At 50.7% G+C, this 19,331-nt stretch overlaps 3 protein-coding genes across 6 annotated transcripts in view; 2 read left to right on the top strand and 1 right to left on the bottom strand.

The window, feature by feature from the left end:
- Positions 1 to 192: 192 nt before the first annotated feature.
- On the top strand, positions 193 to 7,122 carry ripk1l (receptor (TNFRSF)-interacting serine-threonine kinase 1, like). Of its 4 annotated transcripts, XM_061839420.1 has the most exons (12): positions 233 to 368; positions 1,367 to 1,761; positions 1,838 to 1,970; positions 2,105 to 2,349; positions 2,408 to 2,545; positions 2,898 to 3,129; positions 3,678 to 3,827; positions 3,918 to 3,994; positions 4,085 to 4,160; positions 4,661 to 5,203; positions 5,285 to 5,434; positions 5,722 to 7,122. In XM_061839420.1, exons 2-12 carry the CDS (start codon positions 1,660 to 1,662, stop codon positions 6,015 to 6,017), a joined length of 2,142 nt encoding a protein of 713 aa, XP_061695404.1. In that variant the 5' UTR covers positions 233 to 368; positions 1,367 to 1,659; the 3' UTR covers positions 6,018 to 7,122. The 4 variants fall into 4 exon arrangements, with proteins under 4 accessions (XP_061695405.1, XP_061695404.1, XP_061695406.1 ...); XM_061839422.1 differs by having other exon boundaries at positions 1,367 to 1,970; XM_061839421.1 differs by lacking the exons at positions 1,367 to 1,761; positions 1,838 to 1,970 and having other exon boundaries at positions 193 to 368; positions 2,193 to 2,349.
- Positions 7,123 to 8,973: 1,851 nt separating this feature from the next.
- Positions 8,974 to 15,467, top strand: mep1bb (meprin A subunit beta b). Its single transcript, XM_061839306.1, is given in 14 exon segments — positions 8,974 to 9,336; positions 9,569 to 9,587; positions 9,670 to 9,720; positions 9,790 to 9,833; positions 9,917 to 9,995; positions 10,238 to 10,355; positions 10,509 to 10,687; positions 12,455 to 12,673; positions 12,776 to 12,928; positions 13,008 to 13,223; positions 13,479 to 13,946; positions 14,039 to 14,215; positions 14,375 to 14,531; positions 15,214 to 15,467. Coding segments are annotated over 14 exon segments (2,157 nt in total). The 5' UTR covers positions 8,974 to 9,267; the 3' UTR covers positions 15,422 to 15,467.
- A 182-nt stretch (positions 15,468 to 15,649) lies between these two features.
- The window catches only part of phlpp1 (PH domain and leucine rich repeat protein phosphatase 1), a 48,550-nt gene continuing 44,868 nt past the window's right edge, over positions 15,650 to 19,331 (bottom strand). The window contains exons 16-17 of the mRNA XM_061839789.1: positions 18,659 to 18,887; positions 15,650 to 17,992 (exon numbers count right to left, since the gene is read on the bottom strand). Coding sequence (XP_061695773.1) covers positions 16,730 to 17,992; positions 18,659 to 18,887 — 1,492 coding nt within the window. The 3' untranslated portion in view covers positions 15,650 to 16,729. The remainder of the gene's footprint in view (positions 17,993 to 18,658; positions 18,888 to 19,331) is intronic.

Genomic DNA, 19,331 nt, shown 5'->3' with positions numbered 1-19,331 from the left:
TTCTCGTCACTTTCTTCAGACTTTCATCATCTTTTTTTTTCGGACTGCCCCCCCCGAGCGTCGCGGGACGCTAGCTTGCGTCGTGGACGTCGAAACCTTTCCGTCGCCTCCTGCCTCTCGCTCACATGACAAGCTATCGTTCCGAAAAAGCTGGGCTTTTTCCGATTCTGTTCTAGCACTTTTGGAGGGTGTTAAGGTGGAACCATGGCCGGCACGCCGCCGCCTTCGTCCCTCCAGCTGCGAGCGACAGATGTGATCCGAAAAGAGCACCTGGACGACGGGGGGTTCGGGGAAGTCTACCTGTGTTATCACGTCCACCTCGGTCCTGTGGTGATGAAGACCATGTACACGGGTCCTCTTCGCAACGAGTAAGTCGTCTTTGGTTTTTTACATGTCTTCACTTGAGAGTCAAACCTTCCGCTCTGGAATTTGGGTTAAGTGAAGTCCAGGAAGCTGCACAAAACATGACAACCCCCCCCCCCTCCCCCTCCCCCTTCCCGCATGATTTTAATATGAAATCGTTTGGTTGTTATGAGAAAAGTAAGAAAGAATAGTGACGGAGGTGCTTATGTTTTTTCCTCATCGGAGTGAATTCATGCAGCGAAGAATGTGACCCGATTTCCGTCTCGTCGTCTAAACTTCCCCGTTGCAGTCCAAAGCGAAACTAAAACGAATATGGCGACACCTTTTTTTCTTACCTTCTTTCTTCTCGCATCAAAACAGAACATGTGTGCTTGGGTGTCATGGCACAAATGGTCAAGTGACCCTCAAAGAGTACTATTATTATTTAGTTTGTAACCGAATGACCCGAGGGACTTCTGAACCTAAACTAGGCCCCGTACGTCCATTTTCCTAACCGCTTATCCGCACAAGGAGCGCCAGAGCATGTCCCAGCTACAATTCTTGGGTCGCAATCACGTGACAATGGCCGCCATGTCGACAGACAAGCTAGGCGTTGCAGAGGGCATCACCATGGCAACGTCCACAGACCCCTGCGGATGTTTTCTGCCCTTTTTAATTCGCTCGATGATGTCGCCATAGCTAGATATGTACAGAAGATCAAAGTCTGTGAAGCTCTCTTTACAACGACGTACTTTCAAAGGATCTGAAAGACTTCCCTGAAGTAGAATATCCGGACACTGGAAATGCGCACGCTTACCGCTTTCAAATAATCGTTTTTCTTGTGTACTCGAGCTTTGTTCAGATCTGCACGTCGTATATTTGCAAGCCACTTTTTTTGCTGTTACCCCCCCCCCCCCATAACTCCGTTGTATCTTCTCCTTCATGCGATCTAATCTTTGGAACACGGGAAAAAAAAAAAAATCGCTTCCCAATGTCTCCGATTCCGCGATTTCCACATCCGTAGACGGAAAAAAAATCCTGGAATGATGACGACGGACGGCTGACTGATCGCCTGCAACGATGGCGGTCAAGTACGCAGATGAACAAACGTGACGTCACGTGGAATCCAGCCGTTGGGCAAACGGCAGACTCCACCCTGCACTGGTCGCTGGTCACATATCGACGGACACGCAATCTAACAAAACAAATCGGCTTGATATTTCAGTTTTTATTTGAAGTTACGCTGCGTTGTTGTCATTTTCGGGTACCGTTCGCCGACACAGCTGTGAACCGTGAGGGTCGGCGCAGCATTCTCCAATGGAGGGCACAGATTTTGTTTCCGCGACGACCGGTGGGCGTTTCACTTCCGGAACCGCAAAGAATTCCACTCCACGCTCATTAGTCGGACCTGGGAATGCGGTACAATATGAAGTCGCCACCTCGACAAACACAAATCCTCTCCCCCGCCGACATTTCTTTCGGCTTGTCCCGTTAGGGGTCACCACAGTGCGCCATCTCAGATGGACGCCCATATTTGTGTGGCACAGTTGAAGGAGCGCAGGATACGAACTCACAACCCTTTGGTTACCACACCAATGCTCTGACCACTGAGCCATGGGGCCTCCTAAGTAAGTTATTGAAAATGGAGTTAGCTCGTGCTAACTGTGCAGCTCTGTTGACCTTTTGACCTTCGAGATAAATAAGTGGCACTTGTCCAAAAACCACCACATGCCATTTTTTTTTTTTTTTTTTTTTTTTAAAGATGGCAGAGCCAAAAGAGACCCCATAACCGAGCGCGTCCACGTTGTGCCTTCGCAAAACTCTTCTGGCTTCTCTTCAAATTCATCCAGGGAGAGCAAAAAGTCTCTGCTGAAGGAAGGAAGCATTATGGCGAGCCTCAACCACAAGCGGGTGGTCCAGTTACTGGGCGTCATCATGGAGGACGGGGGCTGCTCTTTGGTCATGGAGTTGATGCCCAGGGGAAACCTGCTGGCAATGCTGGAGAAGGTGACCGCTGCGCAGGTTAGGGTGAGGGGTGTGATGAATTCTAAAACCCGCTGTTTAGGTGGCCGTGCCCGTGTCGATCAAGGGGAGAATTATCTTGGAGGTCTTGGAAGGGATGGTCTACCTCACCGAGAGGAACGTCATCCACAAGGACATCAAACCAGAGAACATTCTGATCGACAAAGATTTTCACATCAAGGTAAAAGGCTGCCTGGCTATATTGTGGTTCTAGCGCAGATTTCTGTGCGGGATGCATCTATTTCCTGTCAGTATCGTGGAAATCTGGAGTTGACAGCAGTGATTTTTTTTGTTGTTGTTGTTGTTGTTGACATCTTACCTTTTCACTGTAACGCAAACATAATGAGCACGCTCAACACAGGAAGTGCTGCCGGGCACAGCTCTCAATCGGACACCCGCCCGCAGAATCTTCGACGTCACGCCTCCGCCTCTAAAATGCACACGCACACGTATTTCTCGATTTGCTGCGTTCAAATACCTTTGCGAGGTTATAATCGTCCCCCCCGCCGTCACCGCTTTCCCGCGTTGTCCAGATCGCCGACCTCGGCCTCGCCACCTGCAAGACGTGGACGAAACTCACCAAGGAGGAGTCGCACAAGAAGAGCCGCATGGGCCTGTCGGCCAGGACGAGGGGGGCCGGCACGCTGAGCTACATGGCGCCCGAGCACCTGCAGAGCGTCAACGCCGTCTCCACGGAGAAGTCCGACGTCTACAGTTTCGCCATCGTGGTCTGGGTCGTCGTCACCGGCAAAGAGCCCTATGCAAGTAAGATGGCGTCGGTTGGACGAGCTGAGGAGTGTTATTATCTAGTAACGCAGCAGCAACACGCTAGAACAGCGCTAACAGAGCCGATTTAAAAAAAAAAAAAAACATCCCAGATGCAGCAGAAACATGTTAATGCTAGCTCGGCGCTAACAGGGGTTCTTAAAAAAAAAAAAAAACATGCCGGTAAAAATCACTGAGACGCGGCAGTAACACAGCAGCAACACGCTAGCACAGCGCTAACAGGGCCAATTAAAAAATAAACATAGCGGTAAAAATCACTGAGAAGCAGCAGTAACACAGTAGCAACACGCCAGCACAGCGGTAACGCTTGCGCAGCGCTAACAGAAACGGTAAAATAAATAAATACCGGTACAAGTCACTTCCTCGGCACATATACTCCACAGGTCTGACGCTTACCCTTTCCGCTTAAGTGCCCCCTTGCGGCCGTTAGTAAAAAATGGCCAATTTAGCCGCAGGGTTGAAAGCGTGTGGCAAAAGTGGCCACACTTGTAGGCCGGACATGACGGTACGCGTCTGCGTGTGTCCAGACGCCAGGAATGAAGATCAAATCAGCCAGTGCGTCCGCAACGGCAACCGGCCGGCGATGGACCTCGTCCCTGCCGACACGCCGCCAGAAATCACTCAGCTGATGGTGACGTGCTGGGCTCACAACCCGCTGCAACGGCCAACGTTTCTGGGTAGGACTGACGCCGCACAAGTCGTGGAAAAAGCCCGAAACGGGGCGACGTGCCTCCGTCGTCGCGGTCGCTCAACTCTTTTCCTTGCAGAGGGCTACGACCGATTTCGTCCCTTCTATGAGACGGCGCTCACGCCGCATGTGGAAAAGGATTTAATTCATCTACGAGTGAATAAACTTATTATTATTTTTTTTTTTTTTTTCATGACGCTAATTCCTTTGCCGCGTCGAGTGTCTGATTTCGCTATTTCAACCCAGGCTCTGTACGAAGGCCCGGATCAGCTCGTCGACAAGATGAAGTCTTTGTCGCTGACTGACGAATGCATTTCAATGGGTAAGCGCCTACGTTTTTCCCCATCCATCCATTGAGCGAGCCGCTTAACCTCACAAGGAGCCAGTGAGTGCCGGAGCCTATCCCGGCTAACTACGCCCTGAACTGGGCGCCGGGCACATAAAGACACCAATCACTGAGCGGGAATTGAACCAAAATCAATATTTTAGCAATGAATCAATTCAGGATGGTTATCAACAATATTATTTCAACGTTTGGAAGAAGCATTGGATTCAAGTATCAATGCCGGTTCGTTTATTAAAATATTTTTGGTGTTTATGTGTATTTGCGTGCAATTTGCCACAAGTCGTAGGAACAGAAATCAGTTTCTCGTTTCATAACGTTTTCACAGAAGATACTTGTGCTTATTAAGAAACAAAGGTCATATAAATATTGATTGATTTCAGTAGTTTGCATATAGCAAAATCATTACGCATACGCGCAAAGCATTATATCCCGATTTAAGAGATGAATACCGACGTGTGGCTGTCGTCATCTTTTAGATTCTCCAGCTGATCTGGAGAGCGCAGAGCAAAGTCCGAATGGGCCGGTGGAAGCCAGCATCGAAGACTTCCACGGCGCTCCGTCCGGGTCCGGCGTCGACTCAGAAGTCTCGGAAGTCTCGTTGGAGGAGAAGCTGCAACCCGAGTTGGACTACCACAAACACGGCAGCTACAACTGCGACGGCCCGTCCGACCCGCTCAATAGCCAGAATCAGAGAAAGCCCCGGAATATCCCGCCCGGCCCGCCAGAACGCGACACAACTTTCGTGTCCTCCGTCCATTCCTGGACAAAAGCAGAACCCGTGCAGCCCAGCAGCCAGGAAGACATTTGTCATTATCCCTCCTCCGCCGCCGCCGCTCGCCTCCACGAGTCGGTGACGGATTCCACGCCGAAGCCGTCCATCTTTCAGACGTCCACCAGCGTGAACCAGCAACATCCGGATTTCCACTATTCCCACCAGCAGTCCTGGCCTCCGTCGTCAGTGTCGGAAACTTCGGGGTACCTGTGCAGTTTGAAGAAGGGCGGGGCGGCCCTGGATTCCAGTAAGTAGGGGTCGATCGCCGGAGACCTGCGGCAAATACCGATTTCTGGTGGCGCTAACGCGGTGAATCTTGATCTTGAAGGGTCGCTCTACATCACCAACGCCAGGGGGATCCAGATCGGAAACAACAACAGCCTCAGTATCCACAACTACGACTCCGCTCAAAGTTTTTTCTCTCATCCGGGGAACATATGCACCAGCCCCCAGCTCAGAGAAGGGATTCAGAAATATGGTAAATGCCTCAAATGTTTTCGGTTAAGTGCAAGTCTGACTCGTCCTGAAGCACGTTGATGTTTTTGCTACGTATCAACGCCCGGCGGCTTAAGCGCAATCGCAGCCTCGTTCGCTTCTGCAAAGTTGAGACGATCGGTCAAATGTTCGCGGGATCAACGACAGACCCTTGCGGAACGCCGCATCTGGAGTCGGTCTGGAAGAGGCGCCAAGGTGGCCGCCAGTGACTTGTCAAGTGCGCGTTCGGGTCGAGGAGTTGTAATGCTAGCGTTCACGACTCTTTTGCAGAGGACTGCGCCGTGACCGAAGAGCACCTCGACGTGCTGAGGAAAAACATCGGCGCCAAGTGGAAGATTCACGCGCGGCGCCTGGGCCTGACCGACGTGGAAATAGAAACCATCGAGTACGACTGCTCCCTGGACGGCCTGCCCGAGATGGTCCACCAGATGCTGCAACACTGGAAAATGAAAGAAGGGAGTCTCGGCTGCACCATCGGGAAGCTTTGCCGCGCTCTCGAAGGCATCATAGACGTCGAAGTCATTCAGCAAATTCTGAACATCTGCGCTGCGACTTCCTGTCTCTGACCAACTTCCCGCTCGTGCATCGTCGTCAATTATTTCTCCTTGTAACAATTTTTTTCCCCCCGATCGATCGGATGCCTAGCCTGGCATTCTGCCGGTTTTGGGCTTTCTCATTCTATAAATATCCGTTTCCGTTGGTGCGGAGCTGGTAGGAATTGTGGTTCGGTGCCAAATAACTCAAAATTTACATTTTTGTATTTTGAAAATTGATATCTGTGGGAGTCGGGGGGGGGGGGGAATTGTGTTTGCCCCCCCCCCTCTTTGTGGTCATTGTGTGCCCTTTAAAGGCCTCGTTACTGTCCCACGCGACAACGCGGCCCCCCTGGCGTCATTTTCTTCACCGCTTATCCTCACTAGGGTCGGGGGGGGGGGTGCCAGAGCCTATCCCAGCTGTCAACGGGCAGCAGGCGGGGGCACACCCTGAACTGGTCGCCAGCCAATCGCAGGTCACAGGGGGGCAGAGAAAAAAGTCGCGCTCACAATCACAATTTAGCGTGGCCAATTATTGTTGCGCGTTTTTTGGGACGTAGGAGCAAAGCGGACGGTTTTGGGGGTGGTGCCCCCACTCATCGGATGACCAGGTCGCCGGTTCACCTTCTAGCTGTGGTGGGGGCTGACTACTTAGGGACCCCCCCCAACAACTCTTTTGACCTTGGAAACTTTTTGGGATGTCACCTGACTTGTAAGTCCTCTTCTACGGATGTTTAGACTTTACAGCACAACACGCTCGTTGCACTGCCAGGTCCAATGTGACATTTTAGTATTCATATACGGTATGTACATTCTTTTCAACATTTCTCAACGCTTGTTCTGTCTTCTTTTCCCCTCATCCTCGCCTCCAACACCTCATTCAGTCCAAATGAACATTTTCGGTAAACGGCCATCCGAGTACAAAGATCCAAAGTTGGCAGTAAAAAAAACACAAAAAAACCCGCACAGAAAAACAGTTCCGGGGTAAAAGGAATACGGGTCCTCCGTTCCGCCCGACTCGGCAGTCGAACAGGACAGAACAGGACAAGGTTAAAAACAAATTCATTCAAATGGTAACCGGGATGCAATTTTTTTTTTTGTATTTCTTCGAGTTTCTCAATAAACAGAATTTCCTGTCGCCGATGAAAGATTCAGTCAATCTGCTACGATTGTGCAGTGAACACGCCGCCTGATTTTTATAGATAATTCCACGATTGGCATTAAATGCTCCCTGGGTTAATCCACAGGCACACATGACAGATGACATTTGTGTCGTAACATATAAATTGACATACGACGTCAACTGTGTTATGATCCCTTTCGGCCTTTTCAATGTTTTAGTGAAGAGGTTAAGGTCACGAAAGTCCAGTTGGAATCCATCCATCCATCCATCCATCCCGGGTCATTCTTCCCAAATTCATAAGCGATCGTCACCTAATTTTGAGCTGACATTTCAAAAATGTCACCCTCCAGAGAGTCACAGCGCAACCAAAGCTTCACGCTAATGTTCTCGCGCTGATATTGTGACGTTTTGGCCACAAAGTACTCGAGGAAGCGCTTCGGGTAAGTCAGAATCATAACAAAAGAGAAGGCCGAACGAGGGAGAGGGCAAAGTTCAACGGAGCCTCGGGTGGCGCTCGGCACAATGCTGCCAAAACCTTCGCCGCAAAAATTGAGGCCTCGAACCTCAACGTTATTGTTATTATCGCTGACTATCTTCCGAAATGATTGTATGACGAACCGCCGGCGTGACGGTCTGATGCTGAAAAGTCTTCTTGCGATTAATGTGCACGCGCGTACATTTTGTAAACTTCCGGCCGTTGTGAAACACGCCCATCCTTGCTTCAACGTGTGCCATTCGACAACTTGTCGCCGAGTGTTCACGTTCGCTTCGGACGTCTCAGGAAGACGAACACGGCGAACGTACATATTTCTGGAGATCTTTTTATCAACTTTGGTTTCAAGGTTAGGTTTGGATATAACGTACGTGAGCTCCCTCTCTGGAGAAGAAGGGGAACTGTGGGACCGGGAGATTCCCCAGCACGCGTTGGCTGCGTACCCAGAATTCCCCTGTTGGTAACGGATGCGCACTCGTCACAAGGAGACTTTTCAGCACGGGCGGGGGGGGGGGGGCGCTCGGACCGTCACGCCGGGAGACAGAAAGCCTTCCGTGATGACGACCAGAAAAATCACACAAAAGCCTTCGGAAAATTGTGACCAAAAAAAAGTTACGCACACGCTGGTTCGACATCTGAGGATGCAGTTTTTTTTTTTTTTTTTAAATTGCTCTCTCTATATATATATAATTTTTTTTTTCTGTCAATGGTGGATAATGATAAGGTAATGCTGCTGATGGATAAATATATATATATATATATATATATATATATATTATATATATATATATACATACACATAGACACCCCACACACACGCATACACACACACACATGTATATACTGTATGTATATATATGTATATACATACACATTTACACATACACATTTTTTATACATATATACACACACACACAGACGCTCCCCCCACACAGATGCATATCTATATCACATTTAAACAATTAGGTAATTTATTTACGTGCATAAATCTCACCCCCCCCCCACTCCCCCAATTGCTACATTTCTATTTTAATTTTGTATTTTTAGGTCAGACTACTTTTCAATTTTTACTTAAGGACTCAGCGTGACAAAAGAAAAAAAAAAAAGACACGCACGCGCACATTTCGTAAAAAGTAAAAGCAACCAAATGAATTCAGCCCCATTTGCGCTGAGTTCATATTTAAGCGATATCAAGCAGAGTGTCTCAAAATATCAATAATTAACCGGCCACATCTGGAAGAAGCGTAGAGTTTGAATAAATGTCATTTTGCCTCCCGCTTACAAAATACATACTTTTAAGTCACAAGAAAAGATGATTCAGAGGATGAAAATTTCAAAATCTGGAGAAATGAAATTTGCCCTTCTCATTTTGAGCAACTTGACAAAATCACTGACAGCAATCAGACCAAATAGAATAATAAAACAATACTTGACGTGATTTTCACCTCAAACTCAGTTTTACTGGCCCGACGTACATATTTCAAAAGGATTTGTCAGCAGATGGGATCGGAAGCGACTCTTCGTTATCACTTTCGGCCTTGAGCGCGCCGTCAATCATTGACGTGCGGCTCATTTCGATCCCGGCCCGCACCCGACGTCAAATGAGCGCTCACCCGCCAAGTCTCGCCAAACGCTCGCCGGACTGAAGGACGGACGGACGGACGGACATGGCGCTCGGAACCGCCGCTCGGGCTCTTGGCGCCGCCTGCCTCCTGTGTGGCCTCGTGCTGTGCGCGGTGAGAAAATGCAAAGAAATACAAAGAAAAAGAAAAGCATTGTGACACTTTATTTTTAAATATTTGCTTCTATTTATGATTTGAAATATTCACCCCCTGAATTTACCTAACTGTCCAATGTTTTTTTTGAAAAATATTTTTCAAAATCTGTTTTTGGAAAAATGTCTTTCACATGCGTGTTTATATATATAAAAAGCTTCTTACTTTTATGTTGTTTTCTTTATTTTCTCAGCCTGGGGAAATATTACAAGGTAAGCGACGGCAGAGGAGAGCCGAAGAGAGTTTCTGAACTCGCTATGGACATTTCATTTTTTTATTTTTTTTTTTTTGCAGACTTTGACGTCGACGGCGGACGAGATTTGGACATTTTCGAAATTAATGAAGGTAAAAAAAAAAAAAGGGTCAAAAAGGTCATTTTTGGATGCGTTTCATGGTTGTACTTCGCCCCCACAGAAGCAGGATTACGTCTGGTAGAAGGCGACATCGTGCTCGGCAAGGTTTGTTTTCCCTCACCGAGTATGATTAATATTATCTTGTAAAAAAAAAAAAAAAAAAAAAAAAAGATGTTTCGCTCCGACAGAACCAAATGAGGAACTCTATCATCGGCGAAGAGTACAGGTGGCCCACGACCATCCCGTACTACATGGAGGACGACCTCGGTGAATATTCGTTTTAGTTGTGCTTGTAGTTTCGAGTACCAAGGACGTACTGTACTGCGGAACACCCCCCCCTCCACCCCCCAAAAAAAAAAAAAAAAAAAATTGGGTGAGGAAAATTACACATCAGAAGTTCTGAGCAAAGAAACGCACTCGAGGAACGAAGACCACCGTGCGCCAAAGAGGAAACCTTTGCGTCGGGCGTCCATCCGAGACCCTCACCCCGCGTCGTGCTTCTCGCGCAGACGTCAACGCCAAAGGCGTGATCCTGAAGGCCTTCGAGCAGTACCGCCTCAAGACCTGCATCGACTTCAAGCCGTGGAGCGGAGAAGCAAACTACATCTCCGTCTTCAAAGGCAGCGGGTGAGGCGCGTCTCTCCGGGAAACCCGACCCTCTTTTTTCAGTTCCTTTTCCTGTCCTCCGCGGTTCATTTTCGAGGAGGGAAAACAAACGGCGTCGAGTTTGTGCGGGCAGCGAGAAACCGCAGCGCTAATCTTTCCTGTGCCAACTTGAAGCTGCTTCTCCTCGGTGGGCAACCAGCGCCTGGGCAAGCAGCGTCTGTCCATCGGCAAAAACTGCGACCGCATCGCCACCGTCGAACACGAGTTCTTGCACGCTTTGGGCTTCTGGCACGAGCAGTCCAGAGCGGACCGGGACGACTACGTGCAAATCGTGTGGGACCGCATCTCAGCCGGTAAGCGACACCTGTAGAGCGCGTCAAAACGAAAACAAAACATCTAAAACAAAAAGAAAAACATCTACCGTTTTGATATATTTAACGAAAATCTTTTCTTGGAATAGCCCCGCAGGAACTTTCTTTTCTTACTTTCTTGTGTTTCTCTAATGAACTGATTCGCTACCATCGACGGCTATACACGTCAAATATTCCCGGTGTCTGGAAACAAGTTCACGTTCTAAAGAAGTACACTGCATCCTATCGACAAGTATTTTGAATATTGCACCAGCTTTCATTTCGTGGCATTTGTATTACTATGGAGTAAATCAGAACCATTTTAAGGACTCCAAAAGTCCATGAAAACGTTTCCACATGAAATGTTATTTGTATACAAAAACACACGACATTATTGTGCTCCGAGCATTTCAGCCCAAATTGAACTTGGACAGGATCTTTCGTGCTCACACAGTCCCCGGGTGAAAACAACAACAACAACAACAAAAAAAAGATTTCGAAATTCCGTTATTTGACCATTGTGTAATGAAATAAAATGTTTATCTTCATCATAAAACTACATAGATTCTCAATCCTACAAAAAAATCGAACAATTTTACACTACTGAGTTGAGGGATTTCTTTTTAATATTTACTTCCTTTTTTTGTACTCGAGTATATGTTTCAATAAATCCATCCATCGCATCCATTTTCTTTTGCCGCTTATCCCCACGAGGGTCGCGGGGAGTGCTGGAGCCGATCCCAGCTGTCGACAGGCTGGAGGCAGGGTACACCCTGAACTGGTTGCCAGCCAATCGCAGGGCACACGGAGACAAAACAGCCGCACTCAAAATCGCACCTTGGGGCAATTTAGAGTGTCCAAGCAATGTTGCGTGTTTTTGGGGAAGTGGGAGGACACCCGGAGAGAAGCCACGCAGGCACGGGGAGAACATGCAAACTCCACACAGAACCCGGGTCCTCACAGCTGTGAGGACAATGCTTTAGCAGCTGACCCACCGTGCCGCCTAAATCACAAATATTTAAAATAAAACTAGATTTAAGGACATCAATTTTCATTTCCAGTCAAATAACGATCAGCAGTACAATTCTCTCTCTCTCTCTCTCTCTCGGCTATTGTTCATTCGCTCAGGAGTACCGTCTCAAATAATTTATTCAAAATGAAAAAGACACTACAAATACCAACACTTAATTTGACAAAAAATAAAAATACAAGCACAATAATCAAGGTTTTATGTCAGATATTGTTCCATTCTAACGGTTTGAATTTACGAGAGGGAAACGCCTAACCCAGCGCTGTACTTTCATTACGTTTAGTGCCCCCCGTGATAAATGTGTTGTTGTTGTTGCGGCGGCGCGATAAGAAACCATCAACGTGGCACAAGCGAAGCGGCGTTTGCCCATGAAATCATTAATAGCTACGATTAAAGTGCACACAACTTTGATTAATTGTCCTGCCGGGCTATAAAAATAGGATGTGTGTTTAAAAAAAAAAAAAAAAAAAAGCCCCGTTCACGGTTCCACCTTTCATGTGATCTACAGACTGTACAAATCAACGGACGGAAAAAAAAAAAAAAAGTTGAAAAACCTGGTTGGATAAGTGCGCACACCCTTAAACTAACACTTCGGGCTTCGTTTCAACAGCCTACAACACAAGTTCTCGCTCGAGAGCAAACTTTTACCTTTTAAAAGTTGGACGTGACCCGGCGGCATTGAAGCGGGGGTGTGTAGACTTTTGCTAGCCGGCCTTTGTGACGTGTTGTGCGGTACCAAGGCCGGGAGCACAACTTCAAGGTCCACAACGACACCACGTCCAGCGCGCTGGGCGTCCCGTACGACTACGGCTCCATGATGCACTACAGCAAGACGGCCTTCGGCAAAGGCTCCGAGGCCACCATCGTCACCAAGATCGGCGCCTTCGCCGACGTCATCGGCCAGAGGATGGAGTTCAGCGACAGCGACCTGCTCAAGCTGTCCCGCCTCTACAACTGCAGTGAGCGCGATTGCTTTTATTGTCTTGCGGCGAGCGGATCCTCGCCGGCCCGACGAGATGATGATTTTACAGCCGTTCAAAGGTGGCGACGTTGTCTTCCAGCTCGGGGTTCCACCTTCCTGGACTCGTGCGACTTTGAACGGGAGAACATCTGCGGGATGATTCAGGGGGCGGGGGACCAGGGGGACTGGCGCAGGCTATCTGAGGCGGCGGGGGGGCCCCACACAGATTACTCCAACATGGGAAAATGCACCGGTGAGGGCAAAAAATAAAAGAATTTCCCCACAGAACCAAAAAAAAAAAAAATCACTCGAAAACCGAAATTTGTCTTCAGGTTCGGGCTATTTCATGCACTTCAGCACGAGCGCGGCCAACACCGGCGACACGGCCCGCCTGGAGAGCCGAATCCTGTACCCCAAGCGGGGCTACCAGTGCCTGCAGTTCTTCTTCTACAACAGCGGCGGCCCGGGGGACTCGCTCAAGATCTTCGCGCGGGAGTACGACAAGGCCGACCCCGCCGGGACGCTGCGCTTGATCGCCACCGTCGACGGTCGGTATCGCTCGCCGTCGCAGTTCTAGAACCGACGGCCTTTGGGCCGAGTATCGGCGCCCTGGTGGCGATAACATTCATTTCGGCAAAACTCGTACTTGTCAGTCATCACAAATCGTTGTAGCGGGGGCATCGAACACTGGCGGATTTGATGAAACTGGATTCGGGTCTCGCTTTTCTGAAAACGGACCAATTGGGACCGGGATGAACGGGTTTTTGGCACGGGTGTCGACGTACTCTTCTGTTCTGTCACAGGAGCGCCTCAGGACCTGTGGCAGCTGCACCACGTCAGCCTGAAGGTCGCAAAGAAGTTCCGCGTGGTCTTCCAGGGCGTCAAGGGAGGGGCGGGTCCGTCGTCGGGCGGGCTGTCTCTGGATGACATCAACATCTCGGAGACGGCGTGTCCCGAGTTCACGTGGCGCGTCCAGAACTTCAGCCACGTCATGGAGAACACGCGCTTGGGCGCCGCCATCTACAGCCCGCCCTTCACCTCCAAGGAGGGCTACAGCTTCCAGATGAAGCTCTACCCCAGCGGGAAGAGCGACTCCCCCGGGCGAATGGCCGCCTACGTCAACCTGGTGGCCCGCGAGGGGGACCGAGGCCAGACGTGGCCTTGCCGCTGGAAGCAAATGACCATGACGCTCATGGACCAGCACCCTCACATCCAGAAGCGCATGTCCAACCAGCGCAGCGTCACCACCGACCCCAAGAAGACTTCTTCAGGTTCGTGGGGTGGGGACGGACGGACGGACGACCGACCGACCGACGACGACGACGACGACGACTCGTGTTCTAACGTGCGCGACGCCCACCAGGCAACAAGCTCTTCTGGGACGACCCGCGTAAGGTGGGCGCCGAGGTGACGGACGCGGACGGCTCCAAGTACTTCCGGGGGCCCGGCACCGGCACCTCGGCCTACCTCACCCACCTGAGGGCCAAGAGCAGGGACTTCATCAAGGGAGGCGACGCCATCTTTCTGCTCAGCATGGAGGGTAAGAGCGCAGCATCTTGGAGTTGCGTCCATTTGGGAGACGGCGTTCGAGCCCGTCAGCCGCTGACACGCCACGCAAACACGGTATCGGTTCGTATTGGCACTCCTGGAGCGCATCGCATCTGGGATTTATCCATTCCGGTCTGCTCTGCCTCTTCAGACGTGTCTCACCTGACCGAAAGCCAACCTCGGCCTTTGATCACCACCCCTTCGCCTCCCACCGGGTCGCCGCCGGACATCTGCGCCTACGTGCAGTGCCAGAACGACGGCGTGTGCGTGCAGGAGAACGGGAAGGCTCTTTGCAGGTGAGAAACTACATCCACGTACACGGCGCGCGTTAGCTGTGTCCTGTATTTTATGCGCTGGTCGTTGTGCTCAAATGAAGCCAAAATTTAATCCTTCAGTCTTACGAATTCACTTAGGCCGTCGCTGTCTACAATTTCTTTTCATGATTTGATTTTTTTTTTACATTTCTGAACCGCTTTATCCTCACAAGTGTCACGGGAGTGCTGGGGCCTATCCCGTCTGTCTTCGGACAGGAGGCCGGGTAACACCCTCGACTGGTCGCCAGCCAATCGCAGGGCACATAGACAACATTGGCAATCGGAATCACGCCTGGTGGCAATTTAGAGTCTTAAAATTAACGCACGCTTTTGGGATGCGGGAGCGCCCACCCGGAGAAAAGCCACGCAGGCGGGGGCGGGATTTGAACGCCGGTTCTCAGAACCGTGAGGTCAACGCTTTTTACCAAGCGATTGGGCCATCGTATTACTATGACTAGTGACAAGAAGCGTACAGATGGCGCGTTCTCCAAGGGTGAGATTCCAGTTCAACGTACTGCCTTGCTCTTTATCTCGGTCGCGTGTCACGTACCTGTGCAGGTGCCCGCTCACGCTGCGGTTGCTGAATGTTTTCATCGGCTGCAGCGCGACACGAGCGCCGCGTCGCACCATTTCTCAGCAAATTGAAACAACGCCGTCCGCCTGCGGGTCGGAAAACGGGAAATACAAGCGTGTGACGTGATTCGACTCGAACTTTCAGAGGCTCCAAGTCGGACAGCGGCACCCTCGCCTTGGCCTCCTCGTTGTCCGTGCTGGGAGTCATGCTGGTGGTGACGGTGACCACCGCCGTTTGCCTGAAGAAGAAGTACAAGAAGCGCAGTTACGAGAACGGCCTGGGCATCGGGAACAAGGGCCAAATAGCCTGAAGTGCCGCACGAGGATCACAAGCACGAGTCGTGAAATGATTCCATTTTCATCATGACAGTGACGTGATCGTACCGCATCTGCATCAGATTGCCACTTGCCGGCCATTCGATGTTACGTTGGTCGCGCACGTGAGCCGAATCAATCGCGTCCAGCAAATTGCAATCAGGAATCAAAGACGCTGAAGTTTATATTCACAAATTTAAAATTTATTATACCAAAGACGGGAACATCTGTGTCGTCTCTTTTTCACGTGGGCATATATTTGTTTGTATTACTGAGCTCGACATGATCATGCCGGTGGTGACGATTACGGTTGGAGGGGGGCGGGGGCCTGTGTTATGAAAATAGAATGCCAATCTCCATGTATGTGTAAAAAAATCAATCTTTCTATTAGTGTTTATTAGATACAGTGTTGACTACAGGACATCAAAAATCAAAAAAAGAGGGATGGGGAAGGAAGGGGGGGGGGGAGGAGGAGGAGGAGTGCGGTCTCGTTGCCTGACATGTTTGAACTGAAATTGCACCTGTGAATGTGTTGTTGTTGTTCTTCCCGTGAGTATAAAGGGAATATAAAAGAGGGAAGAGGCGGCGGCGGCGGTGCTCGTCGGGTCGGATGGGGGGGGGGACACGGTCAACCTCCACGATAGCAAACGCCCGCACGTCCTCCTCCAAAAACCTTCACGACATTGACCCTTGAAAAGCATCTGTATACAACATTTCTCTTATTTACAATCATTGGAAAAAGAAAAACAACAAAAAAAAAAAAAAATCACCATTTCTCTCAGAGAAGATTAGTAAAAGTGACTGAGTCACCATATAGAGTATGCAACTCCTAGGAGTTAGTATTCAGTTTCTACAAAAAAAAAAAAAAAAAAAATAAAATAAAATAAAAAAAGGTCTATGCCATTGTACAGGTTTACTGAAGAAATACAGTATCGTAAGTGGCCGGCCTACAGCGATTAGCGGTGTACCGTTCCTCAAAGTTGGGAGGGGGAAAAAAAAAAGATCATGCGTGTCGCGCTTAAAAAGTTCGAGTGAAACGATACGGTGAGTTCAAACAAAGCCGGGGATGCATATTAACACGGGCGATGAAAAAGGGACGAGTATTGATATTAGGGTGTCAAAGGTTAAAAAAGAAAAAAAAAAACAAAAAATGAGGACGTTGACGAGGGTCCAGTTTGGTTAAAGGGCTCATCTGCGTGTTTTTCCAGTGGGGAGCTGCTGTGGAAAATTGCATCAAAATTGGAGATGGGGCCTCGCGAGCATGCCGAGACGAGACGAGACGAGACGAGGCTGGAACCGGTGTTCTAGAGCGGGGTGTCGAAGTAGTCCGCGGGTTGGTCGGTCCCGGGCGGCTTCTGCTGCTTCTGCTGATGCTGCTTCATGATCTCCTTCACCTCCTCCTCCAGCTCCGGGGGGATGATGAACTGGTCGTCGGGGTCGGGCTGCGCCGGGGCGGTGAAATACCCGCCGGGCTTCTTGGAGGGGGCGTCGGCGGCCACTTCGATGAGGTTGTGGCTCTTCTCCTGGCGGGCCACCGAGCCGTTGGCCCTCCTCTTTCCGGCCGCCGCCTTCGCTCCGTCGCCTTGCCAGTCCGCGTCTCTTTCGAGGCCGTTTTCGCTCACCTCCCCTCCTTCGTCCGGGGGCTCGGGGGTGCAGGGCGGCGGAGGTGGGGGCGGGGGCGGGGGCGGGGGGAGGCAAAGCGCGACGTTTTGCCCGTGGCCGGAGAAGGAAGAGGAATCCGTTTTCAGGCAGTGAACATCCGCTTCTACCTCCACCCGGCTGCCGTTGGAAAAGACGCCGGCGATGGGCTCCTCGTCCTCGCTGTCCAGGCCGTTGTCGGAGAGGGCGCTGGAGAAGGTGGCGCTGGACAGCTGGCGTTGGAAGGAGCTCGCCAAGCAGGCGGGGTGGAGGGCGCAGCAGCCGCGGGCGAACAGGTACGGGCAGGGCTGGGCGGCCGCCTGGGCCTGCTGGTGCTGCAGCGTCACGGGGTGGGCCTGGTGGTGCAGGTGAAGGTTCGGGTGCTGGCCCTGCTCGTGCAGCAGCACCAGGGAACTCTGCGGGGGCTCGTCGGACGAGGCGGTGGAGCCCACCTCGCTGCTCATCTCGCTGGTGCTGATCTCGCTGCTCATCTCGCTGCAGGACGACGGCGGCACGGGCAGCGAGCCGTCCGAGGGCCGCTCCTTGATGCCGGAGGACGACGTCGGCGGGTAGGGGCCCGGGCCGGGGCTGGCGGGTGGCCGGGGGGGCTCCGAGCAGCAGCAGGAGCAGCAGTCTTCGCTCACGCTGAGCTGGACCACCACGGCGCTGAGGCTGTCGGTGCAGCCGTAGCCCTGCGCCAACGTGCACAACTTTTTGGCGGCGGCCAGGCCGTCGGGCACGTTGCGCACCGCCTCCACCGCCTCGCCGGGGGAGACGGCGTCCCACAAGCCCCGGCTGCCCAGGATGAAGAACTCGTCCTGCGAGGTGAGCGTGACTGTCTGCACGTAAGGCGACGGGATGACGGACGGGTAGAGGAAGGAGTAGCCCATGATGCGCGTGGAGTCGGTCACGCCGTTGACCTTGTTGTCCTGGAGGGGAGAAAAGACAGAAATACATTTGCGAGATGAGCAAAACCAAAATTCTAATATCCATGAAATTGTATTCATCTACGCTTCTGATTTCGTACAATTTCGCTGAGGTGCACAATTACAGAACATGTATGCGGACGTATTTTTTTTTTTTTTTTTTTTTTTTATCCTCTCTGTGTTGCCGTGTCAATCAAATTTGCCCAAAGGCTTTGGAATCCACAGTTGCTGGGCGATGTACCGTAAACTATGTCAGCGATGGGAACGGTTCGAAAACGGCTATTATGTTCTCCTCGCAGGGTCACAAGGTCAGCATTGACGGTCAAATTTGGCAAGCGAGGCCCAACATTTTCTGCCCGCAATGGCAGATGGAAGATGAGAATTGGACTTGGTCTCGTAAATACAATAATCTTCTCCCGTTATCTGCTGAAGGCCACGAATATTGACAAAAACAAAAAGAAACTAAATAAATTGAGACCCCACCTTCAACGTTTATCATCGTCTCTCACTCCAAACATGCTCCTTTTTGGCATCGAGACAGGGATTTTAGCGCCATCTTTTGGCATTTTAGGGGGCTCCATAAACTACAAAAAGTCCGAATTTTGTCCTTTTGCCGAGCAAACCACACGTCACCCATTTGAGTGGCCACTGAAGGTCGCCGCACTTCACCTCTGTGACGATGGCTCGGTGCTGTCTGACGCGGCGATATTCCTCCTCCAGGCCGACGTTGTGGAGCAGCGACAGGGACAGCGGCTTTCCGTTGCGGCACAGGATGGCCTGACACTTGCCCACGTTGGCGGCCGTCAGCACGAAGCAACCGCCGGGGCCGGCGGGATCGTGGCGGATGTGGCACAGGGCTGCCGAGCCGCCCAGCTTCTGCCCGGCGGTCCCCAGCTTCCTGGTTACGGGTTGGTCATTTTCAGAACATGAATTGGACCAAAAACAAATAACAATATCACGTTTGGGAGGTCAGCTTTGTCTTTAATTAAGAGCTCTCTTTTCTCACGAGGGTCTCGGCTGTGCTGCAGTTCATCACAGTTGATTTCTGGAAAACGATGGGGTCACATCTGAGCCATTCAGGCAGCTAATCATTCACACCTACGGACAATTGACAAAATTAAACTACCATTCACCTAATTTGCACGTGTACTGGAATAGATAGAACGGATATTCCAAGAAGTGCGAGGCAGACGTGTTCATCGTCGTGCAGCTCAAAATGTAATTTCATTCAATCGAAACATTTCCATCCATCTATTTCCTTTGCCGCTTATCCTCACGAGGGTCGCAGAGAGTACCGGAGCCTATCCCGGGACGAGGGGGACACCCTGAACCGGTTGCCAGC

The sequence above is a fragment of the Syngnathoides biaculeatus genome, chromosome 13 (genome assembly GCF_019802595.1).
Source record: "Syngnathoides biaculeatus isolate LvHL_M chromosome 13, ASM1980259v1, whole genome shotgun sequence".
In the NCBI taxonomy this organism is placed as follows: Eukaryota; Metazoa; Chordata; class Actinopteri; order Syngnathiformes; family Syngnathidae; genus Syngnathoides; species Syngnathoides biaculeatus.
The sequence above is the reverse complement of the archived record's forward strand: the minus strand, read 5'-3'. Positions and strand labels throughout refer to the sequence as shown.